Genomic DNA, 22,841 nt, shown 5'->3' with positions numbered 1-22,841 from the left:
TTCCACTCTGGTACCTACATGGTTCAGTTTTGTAGCATTTTTATTTCATTTACGTGGGCACATTTTTGTTGACATGGTGAGATGTTACAGTTTCCAGGTTATCTAGTAGAAGTGAAAGCCGGTGAAATTACTGGCACGTGAGGTATCCCATCTTAGGCCTTTAGGTTGGCAACGCTTCTGAAATACCCCTGGTGTTGGAGATGTTTATGGGCGGTGGTGATCTCTTGCCATCAGGAGGCCCACTTGCTCGTTTGCCATCCAGTCGTATAAAAAAAAGTAGGATATCTAAAAAAAAAATCGAAAACGTCATAAAATTCTACAGCCTAACAAAATGTGGCCACAAAAATTGAGGCGCTTGAAACGTTAGAATAATGATCCACGTACAAAAAGCTACAGAATTGCGGGACCATCATAATCGAGAACGCTTCGTGCTTGACTCTTTATCAGTTTCGCTGACAGGATGCTTCTTTGTTTGCAAACTGCATATATATTTTTTTTATAGTATCGTTTCATTAGTTATCAGAATAACAATGCGCATAACTGTTATGGTAACGCTTCGTATTTGACTTTTAATATTTCAACCGTAGACCTGGTTAAGATCGCGGGATCGCGTTGGATGCGGAAAGCACAAGACCGGTCTGAGTGGAGAGCTTTGAGGGAGGCCTATGTCCAGCAGTGGACGTCTTTCGGCTGACATGATGATGATGATTTCAACCGTTGGAGGTGGTAAGACTTTCTACAAAGTACAGTCGGTGCCCTAACATAAGTATCCACTTTTCTATGCAACTAGTGTGAAAAAGTGGATACGTAAGTTAGGGTACCGACCGTTACATTCCATTACCACAATTTCTCGCTAAGTACCTAAACAACGGTACATTCACCAGCATCAATATCTGGCAGAACAAAACGTGCATAAATATCTGGTAGGTACGACTCTATTTCTAGAGCCGGTAAGACGTGTCAGGTATTTTTGCACGCTCCGCTGTGGCAGATGTAATGCAGGTGACTGTACTTGCTCCACTGATGCACTGCCTGAAGAGTAAGATTGCTGGTGAAATTATTGACACATAAGTTCTATCTTAGTCCTCAGTTCTGGTGACGCATCCAAAAAGTGTTCATAGGACGCCTCCTATGAACACATTTGCCCACCTAGCATTTGGTGACCCAGTTGCGCTATTTCCACCCTAATGGTCATGACCTCAAGAAAAGCGCTAATACAGTACAATGATACTTTATTGAACACCAACATTTAGGAAGCAGTAGGTAAACACAGGTGCATAGAGGTTTTTCAAGGTAATGGTTAAGCAGCACGACTAAAGTATGGAACCAGCTTCCTGGTACAGTGTTGCCAGAGCGGTACAACTTAGGGATTTTGAACATGAAACTACCGTGAAGCTCACTCATATTAAATCATATTGTAACGGATAACTCACGTCTTAAACCGAGTTTAGCTCGACATTTTTCGGGCTATTTCGTAGCTCTTCTTCTCAGAAGCACGCGACTCGGCGGCTGCTGCAACACGCACACTACGCGCCACTGCTCCGCTCGCGCAACTGCCCGACGAAACTAACACCGGCGCACAACTACCCGCATTTTTATCGTCATTTTTATTGTCAATGTCTAATGTAGGGTAGCACACAACACTAACAACATCGCTCCGTAAAGCACGTTCACACCAACCGATGACGCAGCACGAGTATTTAATACTGTTTTCCAACTCGGGGGTACCGACCAACCGCAATCCCGTAATTAGTTTTTCATTCCGCGGAAAGTGCGTGAACCCATTGAGATTAGTCGTCATCCGAATTTTAACCGGGATTGCGGTTGGTCGGTACCTCCGAGTTGGAAAACAGTATTAAATACTCGTGCTGCGTCATCGGTTGGTGTGAACGTGCCTTTACGGAGCGATGTTGTTAGTGTTGTGTGCTACCCTACATTAGACATTGACAATATAAAAAAACGCCCGAAAAAAAAGCCGCCAATAAAAGAACTAAAAAGTGAAAAATAATTATGCACTAGGTACCTAGATGTTGCCCGCGACTTCATCTGCGAACAATTCGATTATCCCTATCCCGCTGGGACTATCTTGATTTCCCGCAAAATTAGCCTAAGTTAATTTAGTAGAAGCACCAAGTTAGTTTAGTAGTAATATTTTTTTACCTAAGCGTCTTCGGTGTCGGGGGACCGCTACTAAGGTTAACAGAAAACTAAAGTACATATTATGTTGTATTTTTTAAAGTATTAACTCTCTCTCTCTATACTCAGTTTAAGACGTGAGTTATCCGTTACAATATCATTTAAACTTAGGGATCTTTAAAAACCGGCCAAGAGCGTGTCATACACGCCCAGAATAGGGTCCCGTAGCCATTACGAAAAAAACAAATAACATTTTTCTAAGGATTTCGTATTGTGTACTGAATCTTCCAAGTTTAGGTATATTTTATACCTTAGGCTGCTATTTACTCTTAAACTACTAATAATTCTCAAGCAATCTTAGACGCTATAATTTTCCTTGTAAATTTGATATATTTACTACCATTCTGAATTTTTTCAAATTTTTCCACCCGACAGTTTAGATTTTAGAGGGGGGGGGACGCTCGATTTCAATGAAAATTTGCACTTTAAAGTTGAATATTTTGCAAACAGATCATTAAATAGAAAAATTGTTTTAGTAAACCCCGCAATGGTTTTAAAAGACCTATCCAACTATACCCCACACCACAGATTGGATGAAAAAAAAAAAACACCCCCACTTTACGTCTATGGGTGGTACTATAAAAAAAATGTTTTTTTTATTGTACCAGTTTGTCGGCATAGTTTATAATGTTATTCATGCAAAATTACAGCTTTCTAGCATTGATAGTCCGTGAACAAAGCCGCGGACGGACAGACAGACATGGTGAAACTATAAGGGTTCCGTTTTTGCCCTTTATAGCAGAGGCCGCCTTATCGCTTCAGAGCTATCTCTACCAGGCAAACTTTAAAATATACAGAAGTAAGAAATAGATATCAAGAAAGGGAAGGAATGCTTAAAATGGAAGAGAAGGATTTAAATATAGATTTTATTTCGTTATTCAAAAAATATCGACACTGCACTGTTCTTATACAATGCGTCGAAAATACTAATAAAATTGTGTGAAAATAAATTATACCAAATTTCTGAATATAATTTACAAACAATAATGGTAGGCTAGTTTTAGACATAGTTTAACTATTGAGTAAAAGGAATATTAAAGAAGAGGTAAATTAAAAACAGAATAAAAGTAATATCATCAATATAATATTGTTAAGCACATAGTTACAGAAATAAGCTCCTAACACTATAAAACTGGCATCAAACTATTTTAATTTAAGTACATCATGACATGAACAATGTAGCTTACTAGCTAATAAAAACTGAGACCTCAATGACGTACTGCTTTTATTAACTTGGTTTGTTTCTCTATGGCTTCCAAAATTTTTGATATCATTACAAGCAGCCGCTCATCCGTCGCCTGAACAATAAGGTGCGGTTCTTCCTCGTTTGTCTCTGAGTGCACGCAAGGTATACCTTTTAAAGACGGATCTTTCGCAGCAGCCACAGCTATTGTAGGCTCCATGTTAGAATAACCATTACTAAAATCCCTAATTGCAGTCGCCAGCCATTCACAAGTGAAATTATTGCCATCAATATTCACCCTCAAAGCATGCTTATGGCCAATCCACGCCTTGTAATCCAAATTATACATGCCGTTGAATCGCAGAGAGAGGAATCTTAACGACTTTAGATTCATTATTGTTTCAGAACGTAAGACCTCTATCTTGTTGTAAGATAAATCCAAATTCTCCAGAGATGTTAACCCGTCGAAAGCTCCGTACTCGATCAGTGTCAGATTATTATAGGACAAACGCAAAGTTAACAGTTGACCCATGCCCTTGAAAGTTGATGGACGAACGGCATTGATTTCATTTCGCGACAATTCCAACGTTACCAGATTCGATGGTAATCGCAAACTTGATTCGTCTAATTCCGTTATTTTGTTATCACTCAAATCTAAAATTTTCAGATCTTTTTGAAAACTAAGTTCAACTAACGACACATCTGTTATTTCGTTGGCATGCAATGATAAATGCATTAATCGTAGACCCTCACCATTCGGCATACTCAATGAAGAGAGGCCATTATATGAAAGATCTAATACACCTCCTTCTGGATGGAATATTTTTATGTTTAATCTCTTAATTGCGTCGAAATAATTATTAGACATGTTTACATATCTCAAGATGAAGTTGTTCACAAAGGTTTGGTCTGGGAGGTTCTGTAATCTGTTGAAAGATAAATCCAAGTTTTGTAAATTGGTCATGGAGGCGAAGCTCTCATAGTCGAGATGGTCAATGTAATTTTTACTCAAATTCAGGTATTTTACGTGCTTTAAATCATCCACATTTACAACAAAAGTAATCAACTTGTTGTGAGACAGATCCAAAGATGTTAGATGCATGATATAGGAAAGAGCATAAGGTTCAATGTTCGATATTGAATTTTTAGACAAATCCAGTTGTACGTCGATTAATTTATTCCCTACCACATCTCTACTGAACCTTCTCATTTTAATTTCCGATGTTGCGTTCGGCAAAGACGTAATGTAATTTTCCGAAAGTATAATTTTGCACTTGGAATTGCTTCCAAAGTGACGCCAGTGCCGCGATAACCACTCTGGAAACAATTTCTCCAAGCGATTCGCAGACACGTCGAAAGTGTCTAAATCGTATATGATTTGAAGCGATTGTAAATCTATTTTTTCTATCTGGTTACCTTTTAGATATAGATGTCTTAGAACTTTTAGAGAATTTATCGCCCCGTCCAAGTCAAAAATATTATTGTTGCTTAATTTTAGCACTTTGAGCTGTGATAACTGACTGAAAGTCATATTATTTAGATTGCTGATAGAATTATTAGACAGATCTAATTCTACTAAAAACGTAACTTGATCAAATGTATCGTCAGGAATATTTTCAATCGCGTTATAAGCGAGCACCAATTTCTGAAGTTTGCTTGGCTGCATTTCCATTTGTAGCAAATTCTTGATTTGAGATAGTCTGTTGTACGATAGATCGACAACTTCTAAGTAAAATAGACGATAGAACGGGCTGCCGTTGATATGTTTGATCTGATTGCCCGAAAGGTATAATTTGGTTAGGCCGTCCATTTTTTCAACCATGGCTAAGCTCTCCTGTGGCCATTTTCCAATCGCGCGGAATGATACAACGGAGCTGAGTAGAGACCAGTCAATTTTCGGGTCGCTCTCATTGAAAATAGAGGGGTTGTCTAAAGTGAGGGTGACGTTGGCGGGATAGTTCGAGGAGAGGCACTCCTCGGGGAGCTTGAGGCCGTGGATGTCGCCGTGGCAGTGGATCGCGTAGGAGCAGTTCCCGTATGAGTGCATCCAGTCGCGGGGGCAGGAGCAGCTCCCAAGGGTGACAGAAGCCAGCAGAAAAACGACAGTGGCGTACCCTGAAAATAACAAAATTATGTTACATTTAGGTTTTGAATTAAAAAAAAAACAGCAAATTGCGACTCACACTCACGCAGCACTTATATCCTCCCCACGACACCGCATCGAAAAACGATGTTTTTTGTATGGGTCTTTTTTTATTTATTTTTTTACTTTATTTATTTTCTTTAATTGAAGTTGTTGCATAAGCGTAGCTATCAGTCGCGGGTGAGCAAAGTAATTGTTTCGGTTCATTGATATGAACCTCCGCAAATTCACGCCTGATTCAATAAATTCATCATCATCATCTCAGCCGTAGGACGTCCACTTTTGAACATAGCGGCCTACCATAGACCTCTAGTTGCTTCGGTTCGATTCAATAAATTATTTTGAATAAAACGTTGTTACAGTGAGATTATTAAGAGTTAAGGTATCTACCCCTCTGAGCCTCTGAGTTTTTCGAAATTCATGTGCGGAATTACATTTGAAATTTACCACGAGCTTTGCGGTGAAGGAAAACATCGTAAGGAAACCTGCACAAACCTGCGAAGCAATTCAATGGTGCGTGTGAAGTTCCCAATCCGCACTGGGCCCGCGTGGGAACTATGGCCCAAGCCCTCTTGCTCTGAGAGGAGGCCTGTGCCCAGCAGTGGGACGTATATAGGCTGGGATGATGATGATGAAGGTCTCTACACTACCACAGTATATATGTCGGTGGCCGATCGTAAAATCCGCCAGATCACGAAAATCCTAGGCATATCGTGAAATGACGCCATTTCATGAATTGGCTAAAGGACATCCGCCATATCATTCAGAGCTTACCGTTTAACGATTTGCAAACGTTTAAGCAAATCATGAAATTCCTAGGCATATCATGAAACGCCGCCATTTCCTGATTTGGCTAGTTTAGGCGGATCATGAAATTCCTAGGCATATCATGAAACGCCGCCATATCGGTTGTGGCTGTGATCACTCTCATTCACTCGCTTCGCTCGTCGTACCTAAATTTTTCTTTTTTTCGGCAAATCACGATGTGCCCGGTATAGAGCTAGGAATATCGACGAATGAGTTGCTCTAATCGATCTGCCGTGTCGTTTCTCAGGCACATCACGATATGCCTGGCCAACTTTTAGGCATATCATGCAATGGCGGCATTTCACGATATGCCTAGGAATTTCGTGATCTGGCGGATTTTACGATCGGCCGCCGACATATATAAGCTAAAGCAGTATGGAAGCTACGAATAATTTGATCAAAACGAACACACTCACACAGACGCGCACTCTACACGGTCCCGAAGGGGGTCTCGCGGTACTGCAGTCGCCGGTCGAGACGAGTAGTGGTCGCGTTGCGTTGTTTCAATGAGGGCTATCGCGTATGAATTCGCCACTAGAGGCGCTAGTGTAGCGTGAGGTCTCCGAAATGTCAAATCTCATAGTTTTTGGGTGAGCTACGCGGGTTTATTTATAATTAGAATAATTTTGTGAATATTTTGCAATATCTGGAATTAATTATGGCAAATTATCAAATATTCCGGGGCAATGAATGTCTGTGTTTTGAGACAGTTTTGTCTTTCGGAAACCTTTGTCCTCCTTTTTTCTGAACAAAACGGGGACTATGCAACACTGCGCCATGCTCGATATTTTTATGGTACGGTTTTAAGGTGTATTAAATATGATTTTAATCTAAACTTTGTTTTCACGCCCGTAATAACAGACTTTGAAAGCCATACTTAAAAACCTCACGCAACAGTGCGCCATCTAGTGAGACAAAAATTTTTAACAAAAAAGTAAAACAGACTCCAAAAAAATAAAAAAATAACAAAAAATGGAACCGACTACAAAACCCTTCAAAATATTTTTCTAGGTAAGTAGGTACGTACTAGCTCGAAGTCGGTGACTCAGCACGGCCCAGCAGGAGTGGCACAATTCACAATAGTCGTCTACCTCACCTACATACTATGTTGGTTTCAATCCCTCCTGCTGGGTCGTGCTGAGTCACCGACTTCGAGCTAGTACGTACCTACTTACCTAGAAAAATATTTTCAAGGGTTTTGTAGTCGGTTCCATTTTTTGTTATTTTTTTATTTTTTTGGAGTCTGTTTTACTTTTTTGTTAAAAATTTTCTTTATTTCTCACTTTTTAGTGATTTGTAGCCAAATAACATCTCACAACGATTCCATTAAGCCCAAACACGACTTAGTTACGTTGTTTTATAACAGAGTTCCGTTGCCTACCTTCTGGCTTCAGCATCAGATCAGTTCGAAAGAATCATTCACTTAAAGCTTCTTCTTAGTCGCTTATCTAGGTAAGTATATTAATCATGATAATTTAAATTTAACCCGTGAAATACTTGTTATTGATAGTAGTAGTTCCGTTGGTCAAATCTGGTCTTCATCATCAGTTCCAATTCACCAAATTATGATTTGCAAAAGCAAAGGCACGAGTTACTGCTAAATATATCCAAATTACTATAGGTGTCCCTACAATATTTGAAGAGTTCCCTCGATTTCCTTAAGATCCAATCATCAGATCCTAATTTGCTGCTTATGGGACCTAATTGAAAGCATTCCTAGACGAACTCAAAAAAAATTTCAAATCCGTTCATAAATGACGGAGTTCTGAGGTAACAAACATTAAAAAAAAAAAAAAAAATACAACCGAATTGATAACCTCCTCCTTTTTTGAAGTCGGTTAAAAAACGATAGCCCTCATTGCGTGCGCCCAGACAATCCGCGATATTAAAAACTATGCTTGGAAAATATTGTGCAGTGTATAGCTGCTTGAACACGGATCCTTTAAAACCGGGGCTTTCATTTATTAAACTCTCCGATGATGTTGAAAGGTAAGTCTAAGAATGATTTATTATTACTAAATAAAATGCTTTTTGTTTTTAATAAAACGTTTGGTTATTTTGGTAGGATAGGTATGTATTGCCCACTGACTTAAAGGCCATAATTTGTGTTAAATTCTTTAAAAGACGACTCAGGGTTTATTTGTTTTATGATGTAAGTGATTTTATTATTGATAGTTCAAATTATTTGCAAGAAATATCTACCTACCTATCGTTCGACCAGTTTCTCAGTTGTTGTTTTTTGTTTATAAATATATGTTTATTACATTTAGATTCAAAAAGAGGCTATATTTAATAGATTATTTAATAGACACAATGAAAATTGAATTGAATATTTGCCTTTTTAAAAGCGCGCGTTTAAAATATAATTGCTAATACGGAACTTTTAGAATAGTTACCTACTTTTAGCTATTCGACCGTCCGAAATACAGCGCGAACTAAACATTATTATTTTCAATTTTACCAAAAATAAGTGGATAACCCTAACGCTCCATTGGAGCGTAGGTATTTATCTAAAAAAATATGCCTAGCTTCCATACTGCTTTAGCTTATATATATACTGTACCACTACACCGTATCATACCATGACCGTAATAGGAACGTGTCAGGATCGGCATGTCAAGCGCATACATGACGCGCGACGGCGACGGTTGGTTACGAAACGCGCTTGTGGGCATAGTCTCATACCTTTTAATACAAAGAATATATTTTTTCATCACACTTGCTCGTAAACAGTGTCGTAACATGCAGGCTACCTTAGTTGCAACCCCCCAAATAAAACCCTCGACCTTAATGTGCTTGCCATGAAGCCCAAGGTCGGTAAATGAGTCAGTGCCCTGATGCTGCTGCGCCGTGCCGCGTGCCAGTGGCCCGTGCGCGCGCTCTTGCTGCAGGACTACATGGACCACATGCACACGCACGTTGCGGCGCATGCCGAGGGAGTTTGAGGGCGACGCTGCCAAGAGCACAGCCTAAGGCATCGCCAATATTTGGAAGAATTATATGTTTTCTTTTACAAATATAAAATGATACTTGCAAATGTGATGAAAAACATTGTATGTCGCACGGGCGGTACTCAGTCTTCGACTTCGGGCTTCTAATAGACTCTCGTTCGTAATTCCTTATTTACCGCCCTTAAGACACAATGTACTATTGCCTGACACGTTGCTATTACGGCGATGGTATGGTACGGTGTAATGGGTAGAGTACAGTACCTTTAGTGTTTTTACAAACACGTATTCTAAGGACTCTAAGGGACTGTTTCACCATCCATTGATTAGTGTTAACTGCCGGTTAAATGTGATGCCGTCTCTATTTGTTTTGTTCGAATAGACGGAGATGGCATCACATTTAACCGTCAGTTAACACTAATCAAAGGATGGTGAAACAGCCCCTAAGGATTGATTAATGGAATAATTTTAGCATGACAACGTTGTATAGTGGCTCAAAAAATAATTTATTATAGTACCGTCAGCAGCAGAAGTGGACGAGCGATGGTGTTGCTCAAAATGATAAACACTCTCTTATTATATTACCTTGGCAGTAGAGCATGGTATCCGCTCATCCATTTTTGCTGCGGACTGTATACCAAGGTATACACCATAAGGTGGAACTGGGGGGGGCATGGAGGTCATGAACTCCCCCACCCCGCGCCCTCCCTGGGTCCTGGTCTGAGCCGAAGTCGACAGGTCAATTAATGATTAGTGTTATTTTACAATAAATATGGCTATAAAGATGGATCCACAATAAGCATTTTACTTACCAGCTGCCATTTTGGTTTTTCTTTTGGTGTGCTATCTGGAAAATAATCTGAAACAAAATAGGTTGATTACATATTTAGAACTCTGCTATTGCCGGTTGTGCACCATAAATTAAATGAACAAAAAAAAGAATCGAGACAGGCAAATAATAGGTAAAAACAAATAAAAAGAAAATACTCTAATACTACACAAAAAAAAATGATAAAAAATGGTCTTATCGCTTAAAAGCGATCTCTTCCAGACAGCTACAAGGGTGCAGGAACTGATACAATACAACAGTAAAACATGATTACTTTAAATAGAACCTACTGATATTACGAGTATGAATGCAAAAGTTTGCCTGTGTGTGTGTATGTGTGTGTGTTTTTTTTGCTACTCATCCACGCTAAAACGACTTGACAAATGTGGATGAAATTTGATATGCAAATAGCTGAAAATTGCAAGACGAGATTTACACAGGTGAAATAGCAATAAAATATATGCCGCTAATTGTGGACACATGAAATTTTGCACGGCTATTCTTCTTACTACGTTAATAAGGGACACGGTGTAATTTTTGTAAGTTCCCTGTACTCGGGAATTTTGTAAAATCCTGGAATTTCAATGCAACTGTCGGATAACGAAGCCGCAGGCGACTCTAATGACTCCTAAAGCTACCAGATTCTGTAATTTCAACCTTAAAAAACTAGGTATCGATACACTTTCATGTTCTAAACTAGCATTTACCTCCGGCTTTGCATAGGTAACCCATTTTTAGCAGTTTCATTGAAATTCTGGGACTTCAATATAAATCCCGTGGGACTTCCCAAACGTTACTTGTATTTATTAATGTCCTCTGACATCCTGGTAGTAGACATTTAGGAATTTTATCCTGATCCCATAGGAATATCAGAATAAAAAATAGCCTATAGATGTCATTGGCTCTCAAGCGGTGCGTCGTGAGCCGTTGGTAAACACCCAAGGGCACCAAGTGGGGCTCCTACCGTTAACCCGGAAACTTATGTAACTCGGTGGGAATCGAGTTATTACAGTGTCACGCCAAAGCTATTGTATTCTATGACAACTAGACTCCAAGCTACAAGGGCGCCATGACAAAATATTAAGCCTGTAAGTGCCCAGCAAACTGAAAAAGTTTGGATATCCATGGTTTATGTGACCATGATACTAATAACTAAATCCTACATAAAATATTTTCGAATGTTTGCTGTCTTTTACAGCTCCCGTATTCGTAGCCCAAACAGGTATTTAACAAAAAACTTACCTTAACAACAGTAATTAAACATTTCACTGGTTACAAGCGTCCAATGTCCAAACTTCGACTTAAATGAGTCTACGCGAAATAAATATGACCCTCCACATTTTTGATGACAGCGCGAAATCGGAACAATAATTTTGCAAAGAGTAAAACGACGTAGAATGTACACTGACGTGGCCATCGAACCATGGTCTCTGATCCATTAAAAATAAATCTTTGAGGTCTTTAGCTTTTTGCTCTGAAACGTGTAGCTTTTAGTGAGCATATGTCAGCAAGTTTTTCTCCACACACTAACATAGAAGGGCATAGGATAGTTTTTAAACGAATTCATCGCAGACAAAGTAGCGGGCTTCAGCTTGTTTATTTAAATAGCATTATATAAATAAATAAATAAAAATACAGAAATTAAGGATGGAGCAAGGAGTGAAGGCAGTCGTGCAAAAGGTTAAAAAATATTTTTGTAAAAACGTAAAAGAATAGGCAAGCCGATGGGAATAGGGTTGTTGCAGCGCACGTCACTAGTCTTTGTCATATCATATTTTTCACCGTTATTATGATATGAAAAGAATGAGACTTATTTTCTCACCGAACTCTCTATACCGGGTGTAGCCTGTAATATGAGCAAATAATTAAAACATAGATCATACTCGTCAAACTGAACAACATTAGTTCAGCGACTTTTAAAAATAGTTAGTTTTTTTAATTTTTGTTACACTTTAAAGTTTATTCGAAGAAGCAATGTAAAGCAAAATGCTTGATGTTTGTAGCGTGACAGGCGACGTCAGTTGAGTTCTAGGATGGCGTACATTGATAGTATTTCATTTGTATGATAAAAGGAAGATTCAAAGACTCCATTACTTTTAAAAGTCGCTGAACTAATGTTGTTCAGTTTGACGAGGAGGATCTATGTTTTAATTTTTTGCTCGTATTATAGGCCACACCCGGTATACAAGTAACTAACTCGGTCAAGTGATCATTGAAAAAAATTACCTCTATAACTATGCGAAGTTTACTTGTTAAATAGGCGTCTATTATCCGTTTTTTGACAATCTCCTTTCATTTTAATAACACGATGTTAAAGCTAGGTACTAAAACATGCAAAATGCAAGATTTTAACAGTCTACTTCTATAAAATCTTTGTCCGATGCATTTCATACGAAACTAGAGACGCCGCCTTATCTTAAAGAAATACAACACGGTGGTATGTTGGTCTGTGTCTGTGTGCTACGTAAGCGGCCTTCTAACATAAAATGATAGAAAATGAACCTAAGCATTAAACGAAAAACAAATCAAAGTCGAAGCTCGAACGTACTTGTATTTATTGTCTAAATATTTTGCTAACAAAAATAATATACTGTCTAATTGAGAACCTTTTTTTTTGTAATCGGTAGGTACAAACTAACTGAAGAAATTTATGTTATGTAGAAATACTTATTTGTTTTTTTTTGTACTATACTGGTTTGTAGGAAAGAGAATTTTTGAAAATTTTCGTCATTCATCGTACACATCCCACTGTTGAGCACAGACCTCACCTCAAAATGAGAGAGGATATGGGTCGTAGTTGGGCATTTTTTTTGGGAAAAATATGGTTTTTTCCTACTCAGAATCGATCACAATCGATTTCGATAGTTTTTCAAAATGTCCCCAAAACAATGACAGTTTTGTTACGTTTTTTTTTTCATACACTCAGTATGGGCGTAACGAAACTGGCTCATAAAATTTTGTAAGAAAAAAGGGTTTTTTTTTAAACTACCTATCGAAATAGATTGTGCTTTTGATTCTGAGTAGGAAAAACCATTTTTTTTTTCAAAATACATACAGTTTACCTTTACACGAAACGCCCAGTTCCCACGTAGGCCCAGCGCTGATTAGCATTTTTTTTTAATTTTTTCACAAGTATGTGCAAGTTTCCTCACGATGTTTTACTTCACCGTAAAGTATTTTTTCAAATTCAAATTCACGAAATTCCTAGGCATATCGTGAAATGGCGCCATTTCATGATTTGCCCAGTTTAGGCAGATCATGAAATTGTTAGGCATATAATGAAAAGCCGCCGTATTGTTTCTCAGGCACATCGTGATAATATGCCTGTTCAACTTTTAGACATATCATGAAATGGCTCCATTTCATAATATGCGTAGGAATTTCGTGATTTGGCTGATTTTACGATCCGCCGCCGAGATTGATATATATAGATAGACCTCCGCAAAGTAACGCATGATTCAATCAATTATTCACCGTAAATAAAGCTCAAGTTTCAAATGCATTTTCGTTTTTCGAGTTACAGCCAATTAGGTTCTCGAGATATAGCCCTGAGACAGACAGACAGACGACCTCACAGAGAAACGACAGTAATAGGGTTCCGGGTGACAAACGGAAACTTCAAGTACAGAGCCCTAAAAACAAAAGGGACCCTATTGACAACATTTCTTCCGACCATCTGGTACTCAGTGTACCTATGTATGTACGTACGTATGTACACTTAGATCTACTAAACTACGCAACGGATACTTGGTTTTGATTTATAGTTCTTAGATATAATCAATGTATAATGTGAAGTGCCTTTGAAGAATGAAAAGATAATAAAATAATCGTTTAAAAATATTAAAGTAGGTACTTATTTGTTAAATTTAACTGTTCAAACGTCTCCTTTAACCTTCAACGGTCAAAGCGATACATTAATTATTTCACCGTTATATTATCATCATCATCACATCAGCGTAGGATATTGACTGTTGGAGATAAACCTCCCCCAGCATCATCAGAAAGAATAGGAGAGTCAATACGCCACGCTTGGCAAGTAGGTTTGGCGAGCGCAGTAAAGGATGTACAGTTGCCTGTAGACGCGCTGCCATTTTCTGGTTTTATCCCTCAGCCACTTTAGTTCTACAGCAGACGTTTTCAACCGGTGGGCTGCGTATATTTACTGATGTGCCGCGATTGCCGCGAAGTGTATGCTGCATTGAAATCATGAATAGCTAAGTAGGTATTTTAATATAATAAGCAACACAAAATTTGGCCCTCTCCACATACTAAATTAGCTATTAATGCATACATTCGAGGGCCAGATTTTCTGCCGTTCAGTATATATATATAGCTATTTGGAGTTTTGTACCTAAAGGTGTCAACTAGACCCTATTAATAAGTCTCCGTTGTCCGTTATGCATTATTATACGTTGGTATACTGTACGGAACCCTCTACGTGCCAGTCCAACTCGCACTTGGCTATTTTTACTGGTGTGCCGTGAAACTTTGATGAATGAAGTGTGTCGTTAAAAAGGTTGAAAACGCCTGTTCAACAGCAACCACGGGAGGAGAGTGGGAACGACATTCCAATGCCGGCGCCCCACGGCAAATTACACGGAAAATTATAAAATTAAATTATGTCAAATGACTATTATGTATTTTGTTCATTCTTTTTTTTAAACGTTATAAATTTTGATACGTATGAGAAACGGTATGCAATGTTAGCCCATTGAATGGCCAGAGCTGATAATGATAACGACGTCCGACGTCCGGCCGGGAACAATGAATACATACAGATGATACAGGATTCGTATTTTATTTTTAAACTAGTGATTATCCACGGCTTCGCACGCGTAAAAAATATATCCAGCAGGCAATTAAATTTACAGGATCTTACTAAATTCTCGTGGGGATTGCAAATCGTGGTCTTTATTAACGTTGCGCTTAAAACAACCGTGCCAAATTACATAACTCTAAACCCCGCGGTTAAGGTTTCAAGATTTCATGCCCGTCCCATAAGAATATCGGGATAAAAAGTAGCCTATGTATGTGTATGTGTATGTATGTTATTCCTATGTCCAGCTATCTACATCAAATTTTATTAAAATCCGTCCATACGGTTCGGCTTAAAGGAGCAACAAACATACAGACACACACACCTAAGGCACACACTTAGAAACTTTCACTTTTATAATATTAGTAGGTACGATTACAAATTCTGCTATTACACACATACTACAGTACAGTCAGCAGCAGAAGTAGATGAGCTGTGGAGCTCAAAATGATCTAAACACTGTCTTATTACCTTGGCAGTAGAGTCGTGTGTAGATTATTTTGAGCACCGTAATCGTTCATCTACTTCTGCTGACGTCTATGGGAGTAGATACCCAAAAATCTTTCTATTCAATTTTTTTTCGTGTTGTTGGCATAACTGCTACATAGGTATATCACTGCAAAATTACAGCTTTCTAGTACTGATAGTCTCTGAGTAAAGCAGCAAACGGACGGACAGACAGACAAACAGAAATGGCGAAACTATAAGTCAGGGGTGGCCAACTTGATTAGACCCAAAATCTACTGTGTAAGTACTGACGAAACCCATTGCAATCTATCAATTGCATACTTCTGGAAATCTTAAATGAAACAGCTTAGTTCAGTATTTATATTTTTTGCCTTGCCACGATCGACTGGACTAATAGTAGCGATCGACCGGTTGGCCACCCCTGCTATAAGGGGTTCTCTGATGTGCTGTCATTTCCTTGGATTAACGTTTAGTGATTATTTCATTCGAATCAGTTCTCAAAAAAAGATACGCCAAAAGAATTTCATGGAACATTTTTACAAGAATTTCTGTAAGTTTGGCTGAAAATTTGGTTAACCGTATAATATTTTGGTTACTGTGTAGTGGGTCCATACCATTTTGGTCTATTATGTATACCATTTGGTCCTGTCCATCTGTTTGTTTGTCTGTCTTTCCGTATGCGAAGGCATTTTATACGGAAACTATGAGTGCTGCTAATAAAATTTTGATGACCGGTATCTTTTATAAGTAGCAGTCAAACAACAACTAGCTGAGATAAATCTATGTCCAGTTAGACGAAGTCGCGGGAAAAGCTAACTATTGTGTTATTGGCAAATAAATAAATTGAATGTTCAACTTTTTTTATCCATAATTTCAATTCCAGATGTTTTAATGCTACACTGTCCTTAGCTCGTATTTTGTTATCCTTATTAAAAGATTTTTATTTTATTTTATTCTATGTCTTTGGTGGCCAAATGTGTCTGTTGGATCCTAGTTCTAACTAAACTCTTTGCTGACCACTCGTTTCTGTAGGAATTGTGCAATTGTAACTTCACTTAATCTGCTATTGGTGGCCACTCCAACTTCAACTCAACCGTAGAAAAGTTAAATAATTGAAAAAAATATGAATAGAAAAAGTGATAGAAAAGAAAATTATGATTACCTACTGAGGTTATAAATTTTAATGATTTGGAGTAATAATCATTAACATTAATAACAAAAACTTTAAGATGAGTGGGTTTTTTTGCAAATAAAAAAAAAAATTCATTGGTATAAAATTTTATGGATTTTTTTTCGGATTTTACACTTTAAATGTTATGTGAACTTTGGCGCAAAGGTGTTATATAGAGACAATTGTTGCACGTATGTTTACAATTCATTGCTAACTTTTGCGTCTTATGCATTATTTATTAAAAGGCTACTGTTTGCCCCCGGTAGTAGATTTTTTAACCGGTGGTAGATTTTTTTTGACATTCACAAGTGTTGTTATAGCCTAAATTTAAGAAAGATATTTTGACTTTGATTTTGACTTTCACTTTGACTCCGTCTGCGTAGTCCGTTTATCGCTATCCCGCGGGAACTGTGCAATTTACCGGGATAAAAATTATCCTATGTCCTTCCCCGGGACTCAAACTATCTGTATACCTAATTCCATCTAAATCGATTCAATGGTTTAGAGATGATGAAGTAACAAACAACGAGACTTACAAACTTTCGCATTTATTATTTTAGCGGCATTCAACCTACCTTGATGACACTTTTTGGTCTTCACCCTTAAATTGCATAACTAAATTGCATAAATAACTCTTTTTTTTTTTATTCGACTGGATGGCAAACGAGCAAGTGGGTCTCCTGATGGTAAGAGATGCGGCATTTAACCTACCTTGATGACACTTTTTGGTCTTCACCCTTAAATTGCATAACTAAATTGCATAAATAACTCTTTTTTTTTTATTCGACTGGATGGCAAACGAGCAAGTGGGTCTCCTGATGGTAAGAGATCACCAACGCCCATAAACATCTGCAACACCAGGGGTATTGCAGATGCGCTGCCAACCTAGAGGCCTAAGATGGGATACCTCAAGTGCCAGTAATTTCACCGGCTGTCTTACTCTCCACGCCGAAACACAACAGTGCAAGCACTGCTGCTTCACGGCAGGATTAGCGAGTAAGATGGTGGTAGCAATCCGGGCGGACCTTGCACAAGGTCCTACCACCTGCAAAACTTACTTACTTTACTTTGGCGCACCGGTGTAATGGAAACAATTGTTTTGGACGTATGTTTATAATTCATTGCTAACTTTTGCGTCTATAGCATTATATTGGTAGAGTTGGTCGTCACCATGTTTTTTGCATCGCTTAATTTTAATTTTAATCGTTCTTGGGATACAACGATGCGCAATACGTTTCGCTGTTCTGGGCTATGTTCGCGATAAGAGTCATATGTCGCACAAAGTAGAACAGTATTAGTTAACACCCAAACCTCGAAGCAAGACGTAACAGGACAATGTGTGTTAAGTTAATGAGCCTTTAGTGGCAACTAATTTATGGGATCGCAAAATGGATTTCACCATATCTTTGTGTAAGTTTCATCAATTTTGATAGGTTTTTATTGTGGTGTTTCCAAAATTAATTCTACTTTACCTTCTATATTAAGTGAACAAAATTGCCGTGGGCATATTTAAACCGTCTGCTCGTTAGTAATTCTTTGAAAATTAAAGAAAGTACAGAACTACACACACCGATATTGCAGTCGAGTTTTTCATTGAAAATTATTGATTGTATTTTGGATTTATTACCAAGTTATTATTTAATCAATTAATTCTTCTCTTTTATCTATAGGTAATTAAAAAATTGAAAAAACTTTCGAATTTTAAACCCTTGTTAGTAGGTGCACAATTTATTTATAAACTCGTATCAATAAAAATTTACAGTAACAACCAATAAGTAACAAAAAAAACAAAAGTATTCAATCATTTGGGGATTTTTATCACCGCTTCCCTTAAACGACGAAACACCAACGCCACTCCAAACAACACCAACACACACTCCGTCAAAAAAAACGTCAAGACTAGTTGTTAAGTTGTTACTCGTATGAAATCGAAAATAAAAACATTTTTTTTTTGTGTATACCAAGACAAGAAACTCGGCAAAATCATTGTTACGATTTACTTAACTATTAGTAAAAGAAAGTTTTTCTATTAATTTATTGAAAAACTGGCCAAGCGCGAGTGCTGCTGCACATTAAACAAAACTTTGGATTTTTTATAACCCAGAACCGTCAGCGTGCCAGTCCGAGCCTCACATAATTATATAGATAGATACCTACATACTTAAATACATATTAAACACCCAAGACCCGAGAACAAACATTCGTATTTTTCATACAAATATCTGCCCCGACACGGGAATCGAACCCGGGACCTCAAGCTTCGTAGTCAGGTTCTCTAACCACTAGGCCATCTGGTCGTCAAAACTTTTATACAGTAGTAGGATGGGCAGAGTTCAAAACAATTAGGTATGTCTAACAAAGGATCCCAAGTACTCTTATAGAAGATAACGATTCAACGATAAACTGTACAGCTGTTTCTCTGCCTGTCAGTTATATTATTATAACAAGACATTACATTTAACTTATAGTCTGGCACGTGACTCCTGGCAAAAGAAATTAAAAGTAAACCTGACATTGGCTACCATAATAACTTAACCAACATAGAATAGTTGAAATTTTATATTCTACTTACACTATACTATTTGATCACTATTTATGTGCCCATTTGTCTATCCGAGACATTAACAGGCGAATCAGTATTGAAGTTGAAAATGTATATTTCAGATATCATCTTCGCGTCGTCCATTGTTGGCGCTTCGTGTTCTGTGTGCACGATAGATAGCATGAACAATGATGGCTGTACTTACACAGTCTTGTGCCGAGGTCACGCTGGAAGTGCCAGCAACCCGTCTTGTGACCAGCCCAAGTCACTTTCGTCATCCGCGACTCCTCAACCGACACCCTCACCACTGGCTTCTTTGGATCCACCAACTTCGACTCCAGGGTCAGAAAAATTCAAGCCATCAACAACATCTGGCTTAACATTGAGTCTTTCGCATTCAAGTACTACACCAAGTGCATAGAAATGAACCTATCCAGTAACAACATAAGAAACATCAAAAATGACGCATTCAGAAACTTGTTCGTGTTAAACTACTTAAATTTATCTCGAAATGTTATTGAAAATTTAAATCCCGCGTCTTTTATGATAACTGATACGCCTCAACTTACGAAGCTAGATCTGTCATATAACATGTTGACAGAAATTTCCAGTGAGCCTTTTAGTCACTTGCCGAGCTTACGTTTTCTGTTTTTAGAAAACAACAGGATCACGACTTTAGCAGATGATTGTTTTACGAGTTTAAAGAGCCTGTCGGGTTTAAATTTAAGAAATAATAAATTGACAGCACTAAACATGACACTAATGAGCCTTAAATCCCTACAAACCTTAGATATCTCGTTTAATTATTTACTTAAGTTATCAAGCTTCGAAATAAATCGATGCGGTGCTCTCATTTCTGTCAATATGTCGTATAATGCCATTGAGAGCGTGGAATCCAACTGTTTCACTCAAGCGTTTAGCCTACAGAGTTTAGACTTGAGCAACAATAAAATTAGATCACCTATAGAAAATATCATGTTCGTTAATAACAACCAACTAGCAACTTTGAATTTTTACAATAACTGTATTGAACACATTGATGATGATGCATTTAAACATAATTATCTCTTAACAAATCTTAATATGGAAAGAATTTTTTTGAAAGGCGATATATCTGATAAAATGTTAAGCGGTCTACAAAACGTTACGAGGTTAGACTTTTTCAATCAAAGTATAACTGCAATTCGAGATGATGCATTTTCTACGTTAATAAGTCTGGTATACCTTAACCTCAGCAGAAATGTTATAGACGAAAATAGGGAAAAAAGCTTTTCCAAATTCAACATCACTGAAAGTATTAGACATTTCGTACAACAACGTGCCTAATTTGGATTTCTTAAACGGTCTTTAGTTAGTCTTACAGAATTATACCTGAATAATAATAGACTCGTTAAGATTGGAAAAGATTCGTTTATCAACCAACCCCTAATGAAAAAACTGGATTTATCAAATAATAGGATTGTTTTAATTGAACAGTTTTCGTTGCCTCTACTTAACTTACAATATTTAAATATCACTGGTAATCAAGTGGAAGGAGTTTTGAAATGTAATGTATTATGTCCATCAAAGTACCTAAGATTTATTAATCTTAGTGGTTTCAATATCAGCAAAGTTGATGACGAAGCATTGATTGATTCTCCTTTACTTGCTAGAGTAAACCTGTCACATAATGTAATCGAATACATAGGTCCCAAGAATTTCATAAATATGGACAACTTGTACAGTTTAGACTTATCTTTTAACAAATTAAGGAAGTTGGAAATGAATAACAGTAATTTGTTTAACCTTAAAGCTTTGTATTTAAATAACAATCGACTACAGAACATTCATAATTCCTTTTTTAAACATTTCACAGGTACTATACCTTGACATGTCAAACAATAATATTACTGAGCTTTCAGACCCAATATTTCAAACGATGCGCGATTTGAGAGTTCTGCAGGTGTCCAATAACAAAATAATTAATTTAAATAACCCAAAATAAATTCTCTCTCGAAACTGATGACATTGAGTGTGTCTTCAAACATGTTAACCAATGTAAACCTTAGCTTTTTTCCAGACTTGATTAATGTCGATGTGAGTAACAACAACATAAGTTACATAAATAACTCTTTTTTCCAAAACCTTGACCATTTGCAATCAATAGATCTGAGTTTCAACAGAATATCCAAACTTCCTCCAGGCGCCTTCCAAAGCCTTAAAATTTTGAAGGTTTTAAATGTGTCTTCGAACTTTATTAAGAATTTGCGCTACGGTAGTTTCAAAGGGCTCAATAGAACAGAAGTAATAGACTTGTCCCGCAACGACATACATGTTTTAGACGTTGATGTTTTCCACGAGTGCACGGAATTGAAAAGATTGATCATCGATTATAACTTCATCACTCAGTTAGATTTCGATAGACTAATATTGACAGTGTCGAAATTGAACGCTCTTAGTTTGGGTGGCAACCCGATTATGTGTAAGGAAATAGTTCGGAATTACAACAAAGGGTTTGTGAGGCGAGTTGAAGTCACTTCTATTGATAAGGTATTTGAAGATGATAATGTTCATGGGATATCGTGTGGGGATATTATGGCCACGACGCTCGCGAGCGAAACAGCGTCACCAACGGAACCAACTGGTGGCCACTCTGTTTCAAGCCTCCTTATAATATGGTGCATGGTTCTAACTATTTGTATCATTGCACTTGGAGTATGTAGCTATTTTTATAAAAGCAAACGTGTCGTTTTTAGGAGAGGGTCCACAAGCATGAGAAGTACTTTAGAGTTTAGTGGCTCCGCATTCAACTCTGATTTATTAACATAAATTTAAGTATTACTAATATAATCTAAGATAATAGTTGTAAGTAATTTGAAAACATTAATATTGCTTGAAGCGATATTATATTACGTACTTTTATAAGCATTTTTGGTTGTTGAATTTAATTATATTTTTTCAAACTAAGTATCCAAATAAACATTATAAAAGCTAAGCTGAGTTTTATTGTTTATTCCGCTTTCGCGCCTCAACTAGTAGACCGATTGTTAGAATAAATATCAGGATAACTAAAATAGTTGTTTCCGAGGGCGCGCGATAAATGAACTCTTTGCAGAATATTTTGTGTAATTATTATTAAGTTTTATGTTGTAAAAAAATGTATTTTCTTTGTTTGTAATTATACTAAACAGCAAAAATCTGGCCCTCAAATGTATGCAAAATCGGTAATTTTGTATGAAAGGTGGGCCAAATTTTGTGCCACTGAGTATATTTATTTTATGTTCGCTTTGAATTCTTTTGAAAAAATTACTTTTTGCCAAGTTGCGGCGCATTCTTCTTCGCAATGATGGTCTTTCTGAAAACGCTGGTAACTTTAAAAAAAATACATTTAAAAGCCCTTCGCAGCCTACTTACAGAATAAACTTTTTGATTGATTTTGAGTTTAGGCAGTGTCGTCAAAGTCTTCGAACTCTCGAGGATGCGCGTAGTGCACGGGGAACAATCTCGCGCACTCCCGCTCGCCGGCGCACGCGTCGCGACTCACGTGCGCTGGCGCCCACGCCATCAGCTCCAGGGGGCAGGTCGGATTTTATGGACACCATAAACGCCAGTAAGATTGGGACTCTGGAGAAATATACCAATTTTTTTCCGTTAATTTAGATAAGAATAAATATTTTTGAAGATTAAAGTTGTCCATATTCTATTTTTTTTTGTAGTCAAGGTAAAGTAGTACATCTTGAAAATAATATGAAATAATTT

The 22,841-nt window shown here is 37.5% G+C and overlaps 2 protein-coding genes across 2 annotated transcripts; one reads left to right on the top strand and one right to left on the bottom strand.

Annotated features, from left to right (window-relative positions):
* Positions 1 to 3,258: 3,258 nt before the first annotated feature.
* Positions 3,259 to 11,436, bottom strand: LOC141434599 (uncharacterized). The gene is made up of 3 exons (XM_074097020.1): positions 11,349 to 11,436; positions 10,090 to 10,136; positions 3,259 to 5,494 (listed from the first exon to the last, which is right to left on the bottom strand). The coding sequence occupies exons 2-3, from the start codon at positions 10,097 to 10,099 to the stop codon at positions 3,405 to 3,407; spliced, it is 2,100 nt and encodes a 699-aa protein (XP_073953121.1). The 5' UTR covers positions 10,100 to 10,136; positions 11,349 to 11,436; the 3' UTR covers positions 3,259 to 3,404.
* Positions 11,437 to 17,925: 6,489 nt separating this feature from the next.
* Positions 17,926 to 22,077, top strand: LOC141434955 (uncharacterized). Its single transcript, XM_074097450.1, is given in 4 exon segments — positions 17,926 to 17,971; positions 19,226 to 20,351; positions 20,353 to 20,453; positions 21,089 to 22,077. Coding segments are annotated over 3 exon segments (1,749 nt in total). The 5' UTR covers positions 17,926 to 17,971; positions 19,226 to 19,526; the 3' UTR covers positions 21,912 to 22,077.
* The last annotated feature ends 764 nt before the right edge of the window (positions 22,078 to 22,841 follow it).

Source organism: Choristoneura fumiferana, chromosome 14 (assembly GCF_025370935.1).
Source record: "Choristoneura fumiferana chromosome 14, NRCan_CFum_1, whole genome shotgun sequence".
NCBI lineage: Eukaryota > Metazoa > Arthropoda > Insecta > Lepidoptera > Tortricidae > Choristoneura > Choristoneura fumiferana.
Note: the sequence above shows the minus strand (reverse complement) of the source record. Positions and strands in the feature narration are given on the sequence as shown.